At 40.2% G+C, this 20,784-nt stretch overlaps 1 protein-coding gene across 8 annotated transcripts in view; it reads left to right on the forward strand.

The window, feature by feature from the left end:
• The window catches only part of TMTC1 (transmembrane O-mannosyltransferase targeting cadherins 1), a 315,289-nt gene that overhangs the window by 14,279 nt on the left and 280,226 nt on the right, over positions 1-20,784 (forward strand). For all 8 annotated transcript variants that reach the window (XR_015164144.1, XR_015164145.1, XM_086401542.1 and 5 more), the window contains exons 2-3: positions 9,349-9,526; positions 17,394-17,467. Coding sequence is in view for 6 of the 8 variants with exons in the window: in XM_086401542.1 (XP_086257668.1) it covers positions 9,349-9,526; positions 17,394-17,467 (252 nt within the window). In the remaining 2 variants the exon portion in view is untranslated. The remainder of the gene's footprint in view (positions 1-9,348; positions 9,527-17,393; positions 17,468-20,784) is intronic.

A 20,784-nucleotide genomic window follows, 5' to 3' on the forward strand; every position in this document is an offset into this window, starting at 1 on the left:
ATCTCTGGGCCCTGTCTCAGATCTGCTAGCTTAGAATATTTTGGGATGGGATCAGGGAATCAGCAATTGTAACCAGCACACTGGTGATTGAGAATCCCGGGAAGCCCTGCGACTCAGTGGGGCCTATGTTTAATGAGGTTGAAATGCCAAAATCTGCCTGGCATAACAGAGAAAGGAATCCAGAAGCTCGTTGAGGTGGGAACATTGAGGTCCATTCATCACATCGTCTACACACACCTTTCTTATACCCCCTATCCTGCATCCCCTGAGAGGGCCAAATGCTTCTCTCTGCACTGAGGCATTGAGAAATACATAAATAGGAGAGTGCCTGCAAGGTTGGGAAGCTCTGTGGCATTTCTTTGCTGTTGGCCAAGTGTGATGTGGGAGATGCTGCCACTGCGGCGGGCTTTCTGACTCCAGTGGGGTTGATGGGACCCTGGAGTTCCAGAGGCCGGGTGGCAGAGCTTAGCGGCCAAAGTCTAGGTGAGAGCATTGACATGGCAGGCACGAGGATGTGGTGAAAACTGGAATGTTGTGACCCACAGGAATGGTGACGTGAAGCGGACAGGCAGCCCTCTTAAATCTTACTTGACCTATTTATATAACCAGGAAAATTCCAGGTTCAGGGCCCCAAACTAGACTTGAGTCACCACAATGGAGAGCCAAGACCTCACACAGTTTCCATACCCCTGCCAGTTCACTAAGGTATGGCTCTTTGACTGAAATAGAGTTGGGGTCCCCTTGGGGATGGACCCTAGTATATTCTCAAGCAGAAGTCTCTTCCAGAGATATACTTGCTTTTATTTTCTTCGTTTACATAGGTGTTTTTCAAGAGGGAAATTAAAGTGATGGGCTTTATCTGGAAAGTGATGGGCTTTGCCTGGAAAATCCCATGGATGGAGAAGCCTGGTAGGCTGCAGTCCTGGGATCATGAAGAGTTGGACACGACTGAGTGACTTCACTTTCTCTTTTCACTTTCATGCATTGGAGAAGGAAATGGCAACCCATTCCAGTGTTCTTGCCTGGAGAATCCCAGGGATGGGGGAGCCTGGTGGGCTGCCGTCTCTGGGGTCACATAGAGTCGGACACGACTGAAGTGACTTAGCAGCAGCAGCAGCAGTCTGTGAAAGTGTGGATTCAGTTCAGTTCAGTCGCTCAGTCGTGTCTGACTCTGCAACCCCATGAACCGCAGCATGCCAGGCCTCCGTGTCCATCACCAACTCCCAGAGTTTACTCAAACTTGTGTCCATTGAGTCGGTGATGCGATCCAACCATCTCATCCTCTGTCGTCCCCCTCTCCTCCTGCCCTCAATCTTTCCCAGCATCAGGGTCTTTTCCAACGAGTCAGGTCTTTGCATCAGGTGGCCCAAGTATTGGAGTTTCAGCTTCAACATCAGTCCCTCCAGTGAACACCCAGGACTGATCTCCTTTAGGATGTACTGGTTGGATCTCCTTTCGGTCCAAGGGACTCTCAAGAGTCTTCTCCAACACCACAGTTCAAAAACATCAATTCTTTGGTGCTCAGCTTTCTTTATAGTCCAACTCTCATATCCATACATGAGTACTAGAAAAACCATAGCCTTGATTAGAAGGAACTTTGTTGACACAGTAATGTCTCTGCTTTCTAATATGCTGTCTAGGTTGGTCATAACTTTCCTTCCAAGGAGTAAGCGCCTTCTAATTTCATGGGTGCAATCACCATCTGCAGTGATTTTGGAACCCCAAAAAATAAAGCCACTGTTTCCACTGTTCCCCTGTCTATTTGACATGAAGTGATGGGACCAGATGCCATGATCTTCATTTTCTGAATGTTGAGCTTTAAGCCAACTTTTTCACTCACCTCTTTAAATTTCATCAAGAGGCTCTTTAGTTCTTTTTCACTTTCTACCATAAGGGTGCTGTCATCTGCATATCTGAGGTTATTGATATTTCTCCCGGCAGTCTTGGTTCCAGCTTGTGCTTCATCCAGCCCAGCATTTGTGATGATGTATTCTGCATCTAAGTTAAATAAACAGGGTGACAATATACAGCCTTGACATATTCCTTTTCCTATTTGGAACCAGTCTGCTGTTCCATGTCCAGTTCTAACTGTTGCTTCCTGACCTGCATACAGGTTTCTCAAGAGGCAGGTCAGGTGGTCTGGTATTCCCATTTCTTTCAAGATTTTCCACAGTTTCTTGTGATCCACACAGTCAAAGGCTTTGGCATAGTCAATAAAGCAGAAATAGATGTTTTTCTGGAAATTTCTTGCTTTTTCGATGATCCATTGGATATTGGCAATTTGATCTCTGGTTCCTCTGCCTTTTCTAAAACCAGCTTGAACATCTGGAAGTTCAGGGTTCATGTATTGCTGAAGCCTGGCTTGGAGAATTTTGAGCATTATTTTACTAGCATGTGAGATGAGTGCAATTGTGTGGTAGTTCGAGCATTCTTTGGCATTGCCTTTCTTTGATCATTCAGGTATGACTTCAACCAAATCCCTTATGATTATACAATGGAAGTGATAAACAGATTTAAGGGACTAGATCTGATAGATAGAGTGCCTGATGAACTATGGACGGAGGTTCGTGACATTGTATAAGAAACAGGGATCAAGACCATCCCCAAGAAAAAGAAATGCAAAAAAGCAAAATGGCTGTCTGAGGAGGCCTTACAAATAGCTGTGAAAAGAAGAGAAGGGAAAGGCAAAGGAGAAAAGGAAAGATATACCCATTTGAATGCAGAGTTCCAAAGAATAGCAAGGAGAGATAAGAAAGCCTTCCTCAGTGATCAGTGCAAAGAAAGAGAGGAAAGCAATAGAATGGGAAAGACTAGAGATCTCTTCAAGAAAATTAGAGATATCAAGGGAACATATCATGCAAAGATGGGCTCAATAAAGGACAGAAATGGTATGGACCTAACAGAAGCAGAAGAGTGTGCATTACTGGGGGGCAAAAACAATGAGTCTTTTTCTCCCCTCCTCACCCCTCCTGTGACTACTCGGAGCCACACTGTGTGACCCTGTGGTCTTTCCTGGGGACTGGTGCCCTCCGATTGCTGTGTGCTGCATGTGCCCCCTCCCTTTTCTGGGCGGTTTTACAAGGAGGCAGAGGAGTTCAGACGGAGAACGGGCTGTTTGCGTTTTATCTGCCAAAGTCTGGAAGGCTTTCAGCCAGGCAGACATGACTATTAAGATTTTTTTAGGAAAAAAGTTATATTTCCTACTGCTTGGCCTAGTTTTAAATTAGAAATGAAAGTTAAATCAAGTAAACTTAGAGATTAGTTGAGAAGAAAGGAAAAGATGTTTTTTTTTTCCAACCTCCAGCTTAACGTCAGTTTATTTGTTCATTCATAAACCTTTATTTAGAACCTACTGTGCTCCAACTGAGATGGATACCATGACAAAAATGTTAATTTCTAACAATGAAGGAAAAATTCTCATAACACTTGAGGGATATAGTAAATGAGTTTTTAAAAACTGATTATATGCTGTAATGGAAGTACATTCATGGTGACATGAAACCTGAGATTGTTCTCTGTAGATGGTATTTAAGGTAAGCTGTTGTCAGGCTTCTGTGTGAACATTCCTGCTTATCCCACCACTGATTTTAGTTTTAGATATTACATTTTTCTTTGAGCTGAAGTCTGCCCCCCAGTAGTTGGAAGACCCGATGGCAAATTATGAGTACTTGAACCACCTAAATTGGCACCCAGGTATTTCCACGCAGCCATGGAGGCCCAGAGTTGCCACGTCTTTTAAGATTTGAAGAAAAGTTGGAATTTTTATATGAAATCACCTGTTTTATTGTGTGATAGCACATACCAGGGATAGACACTGGGAATAAAGCTGTAAATATGCCAAAGAGCCTTTCCCCTGAAAAACTGGTTTCATACCTGTCTGTCATCTTTCTGCAGGCTAAGCATTACCCGTTCCTCAAACCTACTTCCCTGAGACATCAGTTTGAGACTCCCTCCCCCAGCATCCTGAAGCTGTCCTGTGAAGGTGCTCCAGCATTTAAGTAACACCCTGAGGGGCTGCTGCCCTGTGTTGGATATCACCCCCTTCCCTCTCCCATCCACAGGGAGAACGCCTCTATCTGCCTTATCTCAGTACCTGGTAGGTTCTCCTGCTGCTGGAATTCTCTCACTATGAAGTACTTTCTCTCTTTCTCCTACTATGCTATTAACTCCTTGGTGGCAGGTGCCATGTCTTCTGTTTGTTCTTCTGGGCCCTACATTGTACCCAGCAACTAGCAGGTGTTCAGTAAATATCTGTTAGAGTGCATTGAAATGAAAAATACTGACTTAGGCAGTTCCCTGACTATCGGTGTTGGTGCTTTGGTCTGTTTGATAGCTAGGACACAGTAACTCTGACTTTGGGGTAGACTTAACAACCCTTGGACAATACCACATGTAGAGTTTTAATCTGGATTGCAAGGATTTTGTTCTGTTTTGTGTCTAAAAGTGGGTCTTTACTGTTAGCCATATTCTGTCTAATTGTTAGAATTAGATGTCAATTTTCATCATTTAAGCTCTTTGTGAAGCTCAGTCTTCAGTACAGTTTCTCTCCTTCCCTGATACAGGCCACGTGCAGGCTTGGTTAGCATACACTACGGATTCATTTAAGCCTTTGATAAAAATATTGGACAGACCAGAGATATTATCAGAATGCTGTGACATACCCTGGAGGTCTCCAGCCAAGGAGACATTGATTTAGTATTCACCACTCTCTGTTAGCTCATATCTATTTTATTCTGCCTTGTATGCCAGGAGATTCTGAGAGGTCCTATTTAATGACATTCTTAAAGATGTAACATGTCTATCACACCCCTCTCCAGAAGTTAATCAGTTAAATCCCTTTTTGTGAACCTGTAGTAACTCAGAATCAGATATTCTTTTTCCAGTCCCCACACATAGGATATACTCAAAAATTTTGTTACCATTTCATCTTAAACTTACTTAGCTATCATTTAGAGAGTTCAAGCTCCATCTTTTTAGATAATTTGGGAAATTCTCATAACTAGATTTTTGGTGACTTCTCAAAACTTAGATTAAGGTCCCAGGTGAGGGGCTTTCACACTGTTACCTTATCTGTACAGTGGTTCCACATTCAGCAACTTATTTTTATATTTTTGGATCTAATTGAATTCATTTGCAACACCAAATACTCCCTTATAATCAATTTCCAGAAATAATCTATATGGATAACATCTGCACATTTTTAGATATGATACATATAGATACATGGATGAGTCATACCTACTATTTTATATCATTTTGGAAGGGGAAAGGAGTGTATGTTAAGTATCTCATAAACATGTCATAACATAGTAATAACATCATCTTTAATGATGCTTTTACTTGTTAAATGGTTGAATAACAAATAAATTGGAAAAATAGCAAGTCCTTTGTCTTAAAAAAAAAAAAAAAACCTGCTATTATTTGTAATCCAGGGTTATGATTTAAAGTATATCATCGGTGGGAATGTGCTCAGTCACTCAGTTGTTTCTGACTCTTTGTGACCCTGTGGACTGTAGCCCACCAGGCTCCTCTCTGTCCATGGGATTTCCAGGCAAGAATACTGGAGTGTGTTGCCATTTCCTCCTCCAGGGAATAGATAAATACATAGAGGTTTATTAGATGTTTTGCCATCTCTGTGTTGCCATTTTTATAATTAACACAATCTTTGTACATTAACAGGAAAATTCCTCTTTCTTCCTCTGCTTATACTCACAAGATTTCTAACACCAGATATGTGGGTTTACTCCTACACCAAACAATTCTCTCACACTTGCTGGGTGTCCTGGAGTTCAATTCAATTTGGACACTGTCTACCTGGAGTTAACATCAGATCCCCCAGGCTAAGGGCTCAGTTCTGCAAGAGTGTCCCTACTTCAGATGGCAATCACAAGTACTGGTCCTCAGGTTACTCACATTTATGTCTGACTTGGCCACAAGTTGGGTCTTCCCTGGTGACTCAGATGGTAAAGAATCTCTCTGTGATGCAGAAGACCCAGTTTGACCCCTGCATCAGGAAGATCCCCTAGAGAAGGGAATGGCTACCAGCTCCAGTATTCTTGGCCTGGAGAATTCCATGGACAGAGGAACCTGGCAGGCTACAGTCTCTGGGGGTCTCAAAGAGTTGGACACGACCGAGAGACTAACACTTTTACTTTTTGGCTACAAGTTGGGGTTTCCCATGACCTCCCCCTTCAGACTTGATAATTTGCTATAATGGCTCACAGAACTCAGGAAAACCAGTCTATTATATAAAGAAGGGCATGATAAACGGTACAGATAATAGCCAGATGAAGAAATGTATCAGGCAGAGCCTGGAGAGTCCTGAATACAGGAGCTTCTGTCCCTGTGGAGTTGGGTTCTATCACTCTGCTGGCACGTTGACGTGTTCACCAACCTGGAAGGCTTCCAAAACCCATAGTTCTGGGAACTTTTTTGGAAGTGTCATCATGTAGGCATGATCAATTATTAGCTCAGTCTCCCTCAATTCTCCTCTTCCTGAGGATGGGGGTGGACTAAAAGTTCCAAGCTTCTAATCACATGTGGTCTTTCTCGTGACCACCTCCCATCCCGAAGCCACCCAGGAGCCTGGTAAGAATCACCTTGTTAAGACAAAAGTCACTCTTATCTCCTAGGGAATTCTAGGAGATTTAGGAGTTCTGTGTCAGGAACCAGAGCCAAACACCAAGTATTAGAACAAAAGGTGCTCCCAGTGCTCTTATCACTTAGGAAACTGCAAGGAATTTAGGAGAGTGGTGCCAGGAACTTGGGGGCAGAGACCAAATATTAAAACAAAAGATATTTCTAGCACCTTTATCGCTTAGGAAATTACAAAGGTTTTAGGGTCTCTAACCAGGAGTTGGGATGAAGATCAAAATACATATTCTTATTGCATCACAGTATCACATATGTATGATGTGATATATATATATATATATATATTTGAATACTTTTCTGTTTTTTCCTTACAGAAAATTTCTAGAAGTGGAATTTTGGGGCAAAGGGTGTGCAATTTGTAAAGTCTTTTATATATATTGACAACCTAGAGACCTATCACATATGAGATTGCCTGTTTTCTCTCACTGAGATGAATGTGAATGAATTTTAAATGAATGGCTTAGCTGGTCTCGAAAACTCAGCCTGGTGAAGTGGAAACAATATAAAATTAACGTCAGGGGAGTGGGCTGTCGGGACCACCCCCACCTTCCCCGAGGACAGGGACTCAGTCTCATCCTTCTCACAGCTCCTCCATCCTGTGCTTTCTTTCTTTCTTTTTTAAAATCTTATTTATTTATTTAGTTTTGGCTGTACTGAGTCTTCATTGCTAAGCAGCTGCTGCTGCTGCTGCTGCTAAGTCGCTTCAGTCGTGTCCGACTCTGTGTGACCCCATAGATGGCAGCCCACCAGGCTCCATCTCCAGGCAAGAACACTGGAGTGGGTTGCCATTTCCTTCTCCAATGCATGAAAGCGAAAAGTGAAAGTGAAGTCGCTCAGTCATGTCCGACTCTTCATGATCCCATGGACTGCAGCTTACCAGGCTCCTCTGTCTATGGGATTTTCCAGGCAAGAGCACTGGAGTGGGATGCCATTGCCTTCTCCGATTGCTAAGCAGGCTACTTTCTAATTTTGGTGCAGACGCTTCTCATTGTGGTGGCTTCTCTTGCTGGGAAGCCTGGACTTTAGGGATCACGGGCTTCAGTCAGTGGGCTCAGGAGTTGAGGCTCTCGGGCTCCAGAGCACAGGTTCAGTAGCTGTGGTGCACCAGCTTAAGTGCTTTGCAGCATTTGGGATCTTCTCGGATGGGGGATCAAACTCATGTCGCCTGCATTGGCAGGTGGGTTCTTTACTACTGAGCCAGCAGGGAAGCCCCGTCCTGTGCTTTCTGATTCCCAGCAGCTCTCTCAGCGTGTGTAGGTCCTCTTGTCCTGGAATGGCAGGGATGCTGTTCTCCCTTCTTTAGCCGAACACACCAGTCCCCTTGTTCACGGCCCTTTCTTCTTTCCCTCTGAAGGAGGTATTTCACACCAGGTTCCTATCTTCAGCACCTTGGAGTGTGAGCAGATGCATAGGTCTGCAGCACAGCTGTCTTGAATTTTGCACTGAGCCCCTGGAGTTGGCCAGCAATTCATTTTTTTAAGGCTTAGTTGGGACCATGATTACTTCAGTGGAAATGAAAATTGAGTTGATTAGTGACTATGACATTTAGATTCGTGTGTCCAAATAAAGCTTGAGATGTTTAAAATTCTGTAAATTAAAGCTGAATCAACTCAAGTATTTAGAATATGCGTATGCCATTGCTAAAGTTGACTTTTAGATTCTCAGCTGTTTTTGGCAAAGCGGAGGTAGCTGTGTAAGAGAAGCAGATCAAGAGCATGAGGATAAAGATATGGAATTACTGTTTTGGTAAAATGGACTGGAGTCTACATGACTATAGACAGTACCACTTAGGGTGTGTGTGTTCTCCCAAGAGAGCCATTCCCTATGCAGTTACATTTTTTTCTATAACCCCACAGACTTATTTGAGGACATTATGTCCTATTCTTAACTTAAAGGCTACGTTCAGAAGTCTCTCTGTGAGTGTTTAAAATTTTGAACAACAAATTTCTCTTTTCATTGTGGTTCTCTTTTTATTTTCTTTTTGTTGTAATCCTGGAATTCAGATTCTGAGATTCTATAGGAATTGATGTTAGAGAACATTTAATACAAATTCTGAAATGCTATGCTCATTCTCACCCTTATATTAATAATTTCAGCTACAACTGGTAATGGTGGGTAGATGCCCTGGAGATGCTTTGTGGGGTGGTAATTAACAATGATTCCTTGTACATAATCTGGAAATTTGCTTCCTGGTGGCACTGTGGGTGAGAGAACACAGTCGTACTTGGTTTATCCCACCCTTGACCATAGGTGCCAGTTTCTCGGTCTCTTTCTCATCGCTGGTGACCATGGCTCCAACCTACAGCACTGAGGACTTGCCTGTGAACACTCAGCTGCTTAGGAAGAAGCAAGAAGCAAGAACACTCAGCTGTTAGTGAAGCAAGAGTTCTGGGAGGTGTTTGGACCAGCCAGGGAGTGAGGGAAAAAAGCGAGCGAGGGAAGAAAAGCATTCCACACCTGTCTGCCTTTTCAATGAGGCCACCAAGTTTTCTGAAGCAATATCATATTGCATTTACAAAGATTTCTGCAGATAGAAAATTTTTTAGGTAGGAAAAAACTTATATACAGAGTAACCTGATAGTGGAATCATTTAAAATAATTAAATAACTTACCTTTTAAAGTGATGGATTCCCTTTGCTTTCCTTGTGCTTACCTTCTGTTTGTAGCTAATTCGGTTTTTATTTGTTGTCACAGGCTAAACATCTTTATGACTGGCATGGACCCATTCTATTTCCACGCAGTAAATGTCATTTTACACTGCCTAGTGACCCTTGTGCTGATGTACACCTGTGACAAAACTGTCTTCAGGAATCGTGGACTTGCTTTTGTTACAGCGTTACTTTTTGCCGTGCATCCTGTTCACACAGAGGCGGTGAGTGTCATTGAGACTCAATGAAATAATGAAGCACAAAAGTCATCTTTTTCTCCTCTCAAAACCATGTGAATTTAAAGCTCTACTGAAGTGTTTATATATAAATCATTCTGCTTGACAACTTTTCTTTTTAAATGTTCTAATAGCCAATGCACCTCCAGGACTTAACTGCTTTTCTAAATAACCACTGTCATTATTACAGGTAGTCATAAATGACCACAGTTCTTTATTTGTGGAAAATTTAAGTCCTAATGTGTTTTAAACAGCAAGGGGCATTTTGAAATACTTAGCATGCTGAGTTATTGTTCCCGCTCTATGATTTTTTAACCTATTCTTGCTCTGCTTAATATTTATAACATTCACGATACAGAACTCTTAAGTGCTAGGGTTGTTTAGTCACTAAGTTGTATTGGACTTCTGGTGACCCCATGGACTGTAGCCCACCAGACTCCTTGTCCATGGGATTTCCCAGGCAAGAATACTGGAGTGGGTTGCCATTTCCTTCTCTAGGAGACTTTCCTGACCCAGGGATCAAACCCATGTCTCCTGCTTGGCAGGTGGATTCTTTACCACTGAGCCACTAGGAAGCCCAACAGCTGGGGGAAGACCATAAAAAGTTGAACTGACATTCTTCAAATTAAACACACATTCAAGACTTACCAATAGTTTTCCAAGTTATTTAGTATGAACTGTAGTTATTTGGAGGATGATGAGAAATGGGTTTAGAAAGTATAGATCTGGAGTCCTGTTTAAAATATGGGCTTAATCATGCACCAAGATGGTGTCATCTAGCCTGGCTTCACATCTCAGTAACCACAGCTGGTTTATTTTATGTATTGCTGAGGGTGGATGAAGACTTTCTAAGCAGTCCATGCCTACCACAGTTTTATAAGAATTGTCTCAAGAGTCACAGATTGCATCCAGGCATTTTCCTACAGTTCACATCCTACAGTTTACATCCAGACCTGAGAACCTGGGGGAAAAGTGTCAAGTTGATTCTCCTCTCCCTCTTCCCTTTTCAGTTGCCTTTTAATAAGGAATGTCTTGCATACATCAGAATCTTACTATGCCCCAGGGGTACAAATGGCACCATACAGTGAAACAATTTGATATATTGGTGTCAGCCACGTCTCCTCTAATTAAGGCATCATAAACCCAAAGTAGGTTTATGTCCTTTTCCGTCTATACATGTTTCTGTGTAGAAGGCAGCACTGTATTAGAAGTCGGGTAAGGTGGCCTGCAAGATGTTTATCATGGGGATGCATAATACTTTCATTTGATCTGAAGCAAGACGTCTGATTTGGCCAATTGGTTTGATGATGAGGACTGGTTAGGCCATATGATGGACATTTGCCACAAACAAAATTCAAAATCTGTAAGCCCAAGGTTTTGACACAAGTATATTTAGAGTGATAAGGAAGAAAATTATTTTTATAAACAATTACGTTGTTAAGTGTAATTTTCCCAGTCCTTTCTGAGTATTTTGGACTGAACAAGGTGCCTGTAAGTGGAGGGCTATAAAGTATACATAATAAGCCTTTGCAAAGTCTCAGTCAAGCCTTTTTTCCTTAGTTTTGAGAAACTATGAAAGCAAATGAATCCAATGACGGGTAACTTTAATGATTGGTACACTTCATTTATTTGCTTTCAACCAGGTTAAAGGAGAACCTGGAGCTGATAGATCATTAAACATTATGCAAGATGATAGATCGCTATGATTTTGCAGATAACTTGGGTGTTCAAAGAACTGTCACTGCTGTAACATGGTTACTTCTGTCCTCATTTATGTGAACTGCGTTCAAATACAAAAGCTACAAATAGAATTGATGCCTCATGCTTCCTTATTCTAACAAAAAGTAATATTTAGTCATAGATAAATGAATTTATTAAAAAAGCCTACACCTATATCATTGAGGACTATTCTTTATTTAATAATTTTTATCATTTTTTTCTAACATACGTATTTAGCAATTGAAAATAATACTAATTGGAATAATAATACAAAATTGAAAATTCAACAATTTTGAAAATTCAGAAAATTTAGGTGCTTTTGATCACAGGAACTTTAAAAAATTAATCTGATTATACATATATTTTTATTATAGAGTGAGATGATAAATAGAACATTTTAAAATGTAATTGCATAGCATATTAAGAAAAAAATGCTGAGGTGGAAATAAAATGGGAACATGATTTCAAGGGGAAAGGGCACGTGAAATGTCTCTCATTTAAAGAGCCTGTTCATATTTGTGTAAATGGAAGATGATGAGCTTCAAACTGCTGTGGTATGTTTCAGGTTCATTTGGTACATTCAAAACAGTAATATTATGGCCTATTTTAAAATATCAATTTCTAAAATGCACAGGAAGTTAAATCCTTTGAAGTATTTAAAATTATGATGAAAAACTTTAGATATGAATTTTAAAAGATAAGAGTAATGCATAAATTTTCAATATTATTGTTGGATGAAGAGAAATAATCAAGGACCACTACTCCTCGCCATATAGAACATATGACACTGGGTCAATGGCAATGTTTTAATCTAAGCCCATCGACTTCATTATGTTTCTGACAGTTTCTTAGATAGATTTGAAAATTCATGCTTAGAGGGTGTTGGGGAAAATTTGTGTAGGAAAGAACAAATGAGTAGAATAAGACCAGTCCTGATTCGGTGCTTGCAGAAAAGGAGAGCATAAAATTCAGTGTGATCATGAACTGATAGAGTTAGGTTGAAATCTAAGAAAAAGGGAAAATTCTGTTAGCAAAATGACCTTTAAGAAAGAGTTTCAACCAACTTTCATACTAATCGGGGAAAAAAAAAATCCATGGTAACACAATTATGGGGACAAAGCAGCCTGAGAGATGGACATTTATTTAGGGAAAAATTTTAAACTATTTGCATTTACAAGAAGATAGGGGAGGCATAAGAAAGTAAAGAAATTAGACCTACATAATACACTATACTGGAAAGTAAAATCTAGAGACCATTATTTAATTATAGATATTAGTTTAGGTTTCTAAAAAGGAGGACAGAGGAATAGTAAAAAAGAAATGTGTGTTATGAAAACAGTGATAAATGATTAAAAAAAAGAAAAACAGACCATAGTGTGGTGAAAGAATAATGTATATTCTACATTAGTAGAATATATACCCTCTCTGTTAAACAAGAATAAATATGGGACCATCAATTATGACAGGAAGGATAGTGGGTTTGAATTGGGGGGGAGGAAGGTTTAGTTTAAGCATGTTGATATGATTAACGATTTGTTTTCTTAATTATATAATCAACAAATTGTTAATGAGTACTTGTTTAGTACAGGTCCTGTGCCAGGTGCCAAGGGGATATGTGAATGGGCAGTGGGGTTCCCTACCCACAGTTTGTTCATAAGCCTCTAGAAAGCCAAAGAGCGTACACATAAAAACATACAAGACAAAGCAATATGTTCTAATAAAACTAGAATTTCAGTGAAGGAAAAATTATTTCCACCTTAAATAGAGATGAACAAATTAATTTATTTACTTAATTTTTCAATAAATATTTGAGTGACTGGAATCTAGTCAATCAATGCAGGGCTATACAGTGAATAAGATAGACTTTCCTCATTGAAAACCTTGTGATTCTTGGGTTTCCTGATAGTATATTTCTTGGGAAATTTATGGGTTTTTTCTTAACTCTGAATCATGAGAAAAATCAGTAGAGAAATTAGGAAAATGGGGGAAATCATTGAAATTATCCTATGAGAATTAAAACTTAAGTCATCACAGAGACATTACTGTTTGAAGGAATGCTCATATGTCAAATCAAAAACAAGAACAGGAAATGCTTACACACGGAGTTGAAGGTTAGGGTGAGCATTTCCAAGGCTGGAACAGAGTACTCGGGGAAAAATTGGTCGTGATCTAATCAGCATGTCAGCTTTCAGCTGTGGCTCTGTGTTAAGTGTGTGTTCCTGCTCAGTCTGACACCAGGAGAACTCATTTTGCAGATAACATAATTAATAACTTTGTACATATAGTATACTTCATACAAATCCTATGAGTGATAGTCCAAGAAGTAACAAGTTCTGGGGACAAATGAAGTCCTTAATTGGCAGTTTCCACTTGTGATTCTGTAAAGCTTGCTAAGAGAGCTGAACATTACATTATTTGAATTCAACTCAATTAGGTTCACTGATGTTTTTCAAATGTTTAAATATTTCTTAAAGGAATACATTTCCCAGGTTACAACTACCCAATTTGTGATGGAAACCTGCAGCTTGAGGGCAAAAATAATTACTGTCCATCTCTGTATTGATATCTTTGACCGGTCTTTCTGTACTTCCCAGCACCCTATGGTTCAGCCTCCATTGTTGTGGAATCAGGCCCAAGGGGCTGCAACTTATTTCATCTTTGCTTTCTGTTGCTCACTGCTGCCCCCTTTTCAGTAATCCATGCTGTCATCACTTTGTCTTGGCTCAGTGGGTAAAAATCCTCCTGCTATGCAGGAGATGTGAATTCAATCCGTGGGTGGGTCGGGAAGACGCCCTGGAGAAGGAAATGGCAATCCACTCCAGTATTCTTGCCTGGAAAATCCCATGGACAGAGGAGCCTAGCAGGCTACAGTCCATTGGGTCACAAAGAGTCAGACATGATTGAGCGACTAAACACACACCCACACACACACACACACACACACACTCATCACTTTATGCCTTCCCAGCCAGAAACGCCCACATGCTTACAGACCTCTCTTTCCTCTCCCTGGAATGCTGCATTCCCTTTCTGGCCCAGAATTCACATCTTCCTGTCTCGAGTTTCCTGAAGTCCTCTGTGCCTGACCTGTAAGTCCCAGTGAATACAACCAGCATTTCCACAAACCCTTCCTGGATCCTGCAGTCCAAATTAATCCCTTCAGTCTTCTGTGATTTCTCCCCTTTACAATGCATGCAGTTTCCTTGTAACTTCTTAATACCCTTTTTTGACTCCCCACCAGATACTAACTGCTTGGGGCAGGCTTTATCCCTCCAGCTGGCATAATATCTGGCAAAGAGGAGGCGCTTGGAAAATGTTTGTTGAAGGGAGTGATACATGTAATTACTGAACAAGATGACATTGACAAATTGACTTGCAGTATTTGGCTGGTCTGGACATATATTAGCTAATGACAGTCACTTTGTTTTTAAGACACTAGCCTTCTTGCCCCCAGAGACCCCAGCTTAACAAGGATGTAGAATAGGGGTTCAGTGACTGTGTGGGGGTTTGGAGCTGGCAGCAGAGTCTCGATGTTAGCGCTGACTTTTCAACACCCCTTCTGAGCTTCTGCTCCAAGGGACACTACATTCTTTATATCTGGGCACATCCAGCTGGCACATGCTGCTGTTGCCGCTGTTTCCCAGCAGAGCTAACTGACTACAGTTCGAGAAGCAGGGCTCCAGACGCCTTCACAGCGTTGGTTTCACTCACCTAGCTTGTGATTGCCTTGCTCCAGCTTGGTACCCCCACTACTGACTTGTGAATCTTGCTATGTCTGAGTTGGCCACCATCAGGTGTGCTGTGGCAGCTGTCCCTCTGGGCCCAGATGCCTGGCCTCATCCCAGGACTTTGTTGCTGGGCAGCTGGGCTCTCTGTTTAACCTTCCAGAAGTCTTGCAGGCGATGCTGAGCTCAGTGCTCTAGGAGGCAGTGGTATAGAATGAGCAGAACTAGACTTCAGAAGTGAATCGAGTGCAGTTGTAGCTTTACAGACTGCGAGTCTGAGCCGGGCCTTGACACTGAGTGAAACCACACTGTCACTGCCTACTTCCCTCATGCATTCTTCCTGATGTGGCATGCAAGTTCCTTATAGATTAAGGGATCAATGAACAGCATGTGGCTGAACAGCCACTTTAGGTAAGAGCTTTCAGTTCTTTACTGCCAGTGAAATTCTTTGGCCGTGTCCAGGTTTCTCTTGATGTGGATTTGACTAGAATTTTTCTCAATTATGTGACTCACTATCCATCCTGATGCAGGTATTTAATTGAATTATTTTTTTATTTAGATTTTAACTAATAGATATATTAGATTATCTAGTAAAGTTAACATAAAATATCACACATGTAAACTTCAGTGTAAAAAGATGATTTCTATACGTCACACAGGAAAACCTCAGTGATAAGAGTCTCCTTTCCTTGCTCTGCAGAGAAAAGGAAGACAGAAGGGCATCAACACCGAGTGGGCACTTTATATATTGGGTTGGCCAAAAAGTTCATTTAAAAACCCAAAGAACTTTTTGGCCAACCCAATATATCATTTTACTTATTACAGCAGTAACATGAGGTAGGGGGTGTAATAGTCATTTTAAAAATAACAAAACCAAATCTCAGAACTTAAAGATGACAAAGTTGAGTCTCACTCAGATGGCAAGAGGAGTCTATATTGAAGCCTTGGGTGGTCTAGCTCCATGCGTGTGTCATCACCTCTCCTTTATGACTGCAAAGTTTGCTCATTATTTGAGGATATTTATAGGTATATTTCCCAGAAATCTATTTTCTACTATTAACTGTTGATTGATTCTTCAACACATCATGGGCTTCAGGTCCTCTGTGATTTTGGGTGAAGCTGTTTTCTGTGCCTGAATGTCAAATCTGTTTATTTCTCTTGCAAACTCTTCCTCCCCATGTGAGCTTTTCTTTGAAACTTTCTTTCAACCATACCCTAGTTTTTCCTTCATAATTTTATTTCTTGGATTTAAAATAGTTAAGAGAAATGTACACATGTTTTAAATAGTGAAATAATACAAATATTTATAAATAGGCATCTATCCCCCACCTGTCTTTCATTTCAGTCCCTTTCTGAAGTAACACATTGAAAACAAAATTTCAAACTTAAGAAGTGTAAAGACCATCTTACTCTTTGTCCAGAGTCACCAGTTTTTAACCTTTTGCAGCATTTGCTTTATCATCCTTGCTTTCTTTCTCCTTCAATATATAGAAGTATTTTTTATTTTCTGAAACATTTGATAGTAGGTTGTGTAATTCATGCTACTTTATACCTTAATAATTCAGTTGTGATGTGTATTTTCTAAAACCATGGTCATTAGTCACTGTTTCTTTTTAGCTTCTTTCTTTTTTTTTTTTTCTCTTTATTTTTCTAATTTTATTTTATTTTTAAACTTTATATAATTGTATTAGTTTTGCCAAATATCAAAATGAATCCGCCACAGGTATACATCAATCTTAGGTTTGTAACAGTTACAAGTCTTCATTGTCTTTCTGTTATATTATTTATATCTTTAGATGTAATTAAAATGATATATTATGATGTATATAATGTTATTATATGTTATTAATTTGATATTTGTTATAATAATGTATACTATGTTGCATAATTATAGTATATATAAATTATAATATATACATATAAATTATAATATAAATATACAAACAACTTTATATTATATAATTTATAACATGATTTACATATATAGCATATTATATTAAAATTTATAATATAAATAAAATAATGAAATATATGTAAGTACAATAATGTAAGAACATCTGAATATAAAATAGGAATTTATAATGTATATAGTATATTTGTAAGTATAATATATGTATGATATTGAAAATATGTTATATGTAATACTATATTATGATAGATTATGAGTTGTATTATAGTCAAGAAATGTTAAAAATAAAGTTAAGCATGAAAATCTTGCCCCTTTCTTCCTATCTCCTTCTTTAAAATTATTGTTAAATGTTTAAGATAACCAGAAGTCATATATCAGAAATTGAAGAATAATGTGTTTTCTAGTGTACTGTTTCTTTTATTCCTCTAAAAACAAATACATTTCTGTTATGGGTCTCTGAGAAAGTAGTTTTCTAAGGTTTTTGTTTTTTCAAAATTTGTAGGTGGCTGGAATTGTTGGCAGAGCTGATGTGTTGGCATGCCTGCTGTTTCTTTTGGCCTTTCTCTCCTATAATAGGTATGTATGGCTAAGAATGCCCTTGTCTGTGTTTACAATCATGCTCTTCCCTGGGAGTTTCTGCTGTGTGTGTTTGTGTGAGCTTCTGAGCTCCTTCCTGAGAGAGGAGGGAAGCTTCTTGGCTGTGAGATAACCATGAGCTTCCTGGAGACTTGGCATAGGAAACTGTCTCTTAACCAAAGACTAGGCTGTTCTGTTTTCCAGCCATATTCTGAACTATGTCATAGCCTCTTAAAAGGACTGCTATCCCAGTGCTGGGAAGATAAGCTCTAGCTTCTTGATTTCTCTTACTGAGAATGGAATTTGAAATCAGCTCTGAGCCAAATTATACTGGGTATAGTCCTGTCTTCTATTTAACTATGATTTGTTTAATTTGTCCTTTTCATTTTGGTCTTAGTTCCCCCCCGCCTCTTTATTATACTCATTAAAGGAGCTTAAAGCTTAAAATGACAAGGCTGAATTGAAAGCACTATTTCTCAACTGTGATTTTCTAATTTGTACATCCTTTCATCAAAATACAGAAGCTTCTTGCTTTGTGAGACTGAAAAGCAATAAAACAATCTCCCATTATATTGCCTCTTTCCCCGCAAGATGATCAGATTCTCACCTGAGTTGTGACATAGCCACATAGGCAAAGGGGTGGGCTAAAAATAGGATGTAATACACAATGGAATATTACTCAGCCATAAAAAGGAATGCATTTGAGTCAGTTCTGATGAGGTGGATGAACCTAGAACCTATTATACACAGTGAAGTGAGTCAGAAAGAGATAAATATCGTATTCTAACACATATAGACAGAATCTGGAAAAATGGTACTGAAGAATTTATTTACAGGGCAACAGTGGAGAAACAGACATAGAGAACAGACTTATGGACATGGGAAGAGGGGAGGAAAGGGTGAGTTGAATAGAAAGAGTAACATGGAAACTTACATTACCATATGTAAAATAGATAGCTAATGGGAATTTGCTGTATGGCTCAGGAAACTCAAACAGGGCCTCTGTATCAACCTATAGGGGTGGGGATGGGAGGGAGGTTCAAAAGGGAGGGGCACCCCACTCCAGTACTCTTGCCTGGAAAATCCCATGGAGGGAGGAGCCTGGTAGGCTGCAGTCCATGGGGTCACTGGGAGTCGGACATGACTGAATGACTTCACTTTCACTTTTCACTTTCATGCATTGGAGAAGGAACTGGCAACCTATTCCAGTGTTCTTGCCTGGAGAATCCCAGGGACAGAGGAGCCTGGTGGGCTGCCGTCCTTGGGGTCACACAGAGCCAGACATGACTAAAGTGACTTAGCAGCAGCAGCAGCATGGCTGATTCATGTTGAGGTTTGACAGGAAACAGCAACATTCTGTAAAGCAATTATCCTTAAATTAAAAATAAACAAAGTTTTAAAAAATCTAAAAAAAAAGAAAAGAATGTAATGGGGGCAGTGACTCAGTGGCTGGCCCAGATAAAGCGGGGACAGTGAACCATTGCCCTGCTTCATGGAGTGATGCCTAGTTAAGGATTTATAAACTTTGATCTTTGGGTCAGTTCATTGGCCTATAATCTTAGAAAACACAGTGACTGCAAGGAACACTGTTCTAAACCAGTGGTTCTCCATATGGGAGAAATTTGTCCATGTTGTCCCCAGGGACATTTGCAATGTCTGGAGATATTTTTGCTCACCTGGCATGTGAGTGGAGGCCAAGGATTCTGAAGGTTGCCCTTGTAACAAAGAATCATCTTCCCTGAGCTGTGCTGAGAATCCTTGTTGTAAACTAGCTTAGACCTTGGGTCAAGAATGAACTTAATTAAACCTTATTAAGTTTTGGTTTAAGAGCAAAACCTTTTCTTAATATAGGACCAAGCTTCTACCCTGGCTTTGTAGCCTCCCACTGCATTGCATGAGTGTTTGCTTAGTCGCTCAGTCGTGTCCTATTCTTTGTGACCTCATGGACTGTAGCCTACCAGGCTCCTCTGTCCATGGGATTCTCCAGGCAAGAATACTGGAGCGGGTTGCCATTTCTTTCTCCAGGGCATCTTCCTGATCCAAGGATTGAACCCGTGTCTCTTGGGTCTCCAGCACTGGCAGGAGGATTCTTTACCACTGTGCCACCTGGGAAATCCTCATGGCATTGCTAGTTATATATGAGTGTTGTGAAAATATTAAAAATGTAAACCCAAATTCAACAATTGTTTCCTGTTTGCTCTGGTGTTAGAATAAGATTAACAATCACTCTTGAGTGTGAACTTGATCTCTCAGGCCTTTTCTGTGTGTTAATAAACTTGGGAATGTGAGTGGGTCTGCAGCCTATCCATACCTGTGTGGTAAGAAGCCACATTGCTACAGCTTTCTGTTGTGCAGGTCATTCGCACTCTGAGTAATTTGAGGTGTCAACAAGCTTCGGAGAAAAAGCTTGTCTCCTACAAATTTGGAATATAATTTAGGCAGTTGTTCCAAGACATAACAATAACGGTGAGACGTCACAACTGCAGATGTATTGTCCTACCAAGGAGAGGGAACAAATTGGTGTGTCACCTGCAGAAGGAGCTGTGAGGTTTCTTGCTGGGGAGCCGATTCTGTTTTGTAAGGTTAAAAAAGACTTTACAGCAATTGGAGGGTTTTAGAAAATCCCTGCTGGAAATTATGCTGAGAAAAAAAAAAAGTTTTCCCTAAATATTCTCATGGAAAATATACTTAAAACTACAGATTAGAAACTAATACAACATTGTAAATCAGCTATTATTCAATTAAAAAAAAAAAAAACAGATCAGCCACAAGAAAAGAAAAAGACTAAAACATCTGTATTTTCATCATATTAATGATGATTGTGTTTTGGTATCTATCCAGTGTTTTCTTTGTACAGAAACATATAAAACACCTTCACAAAAACAATAATAATAACGATGATAAACACAGGATGAGGCACAGGAAGGCATTGACCTGCCCCTTGTTACCTTGTTAGTTAACAACAGAGCTGTGATCTGAACCCAGGAAACCTGGCTCCAGGGTTCATGCATGTGGCTTATGCCGCTGCTGCTGCTAAGTTGCTTCAGTAGTGTCCGATGCTGTGCGACCCCATAGACGGCAGCCCACTAGGCTCCTCTGTCCCTGGGATTCTCCAGGCAAGAACACTGGAGTGGGTTGCCATTTCCTTCTCCAATGCATGAAAGTGAAAAGTGAAAGTGAAGACACGCAGCCATGTACGACTCTTAGCGACCCCATGGACTGCAGCTTACCAGGCTCCTCCGTCCATGGGATTTTCCAGGCAAGAGTACTGGAGTAGGGTGCCATTGCCTTCTCCGCATGTGGCTTATATTATTCAC

Source organism: Bos grunniens, chromosome 5 (genome assembly GCF_055505025.1).
Source record: "Bos grunniens cultivar Pamir isolate PY7600 chromosome 5, Bosgru_T2T1.0, whole genome shotgun sequence".
Classification (NCBI taxonomy): domain Eukaryota; kingdom Metazoa; phylum Chordata; class Mammalia; order Artiodactyla; family Bovidae; genus Bos; species Bos grunniens.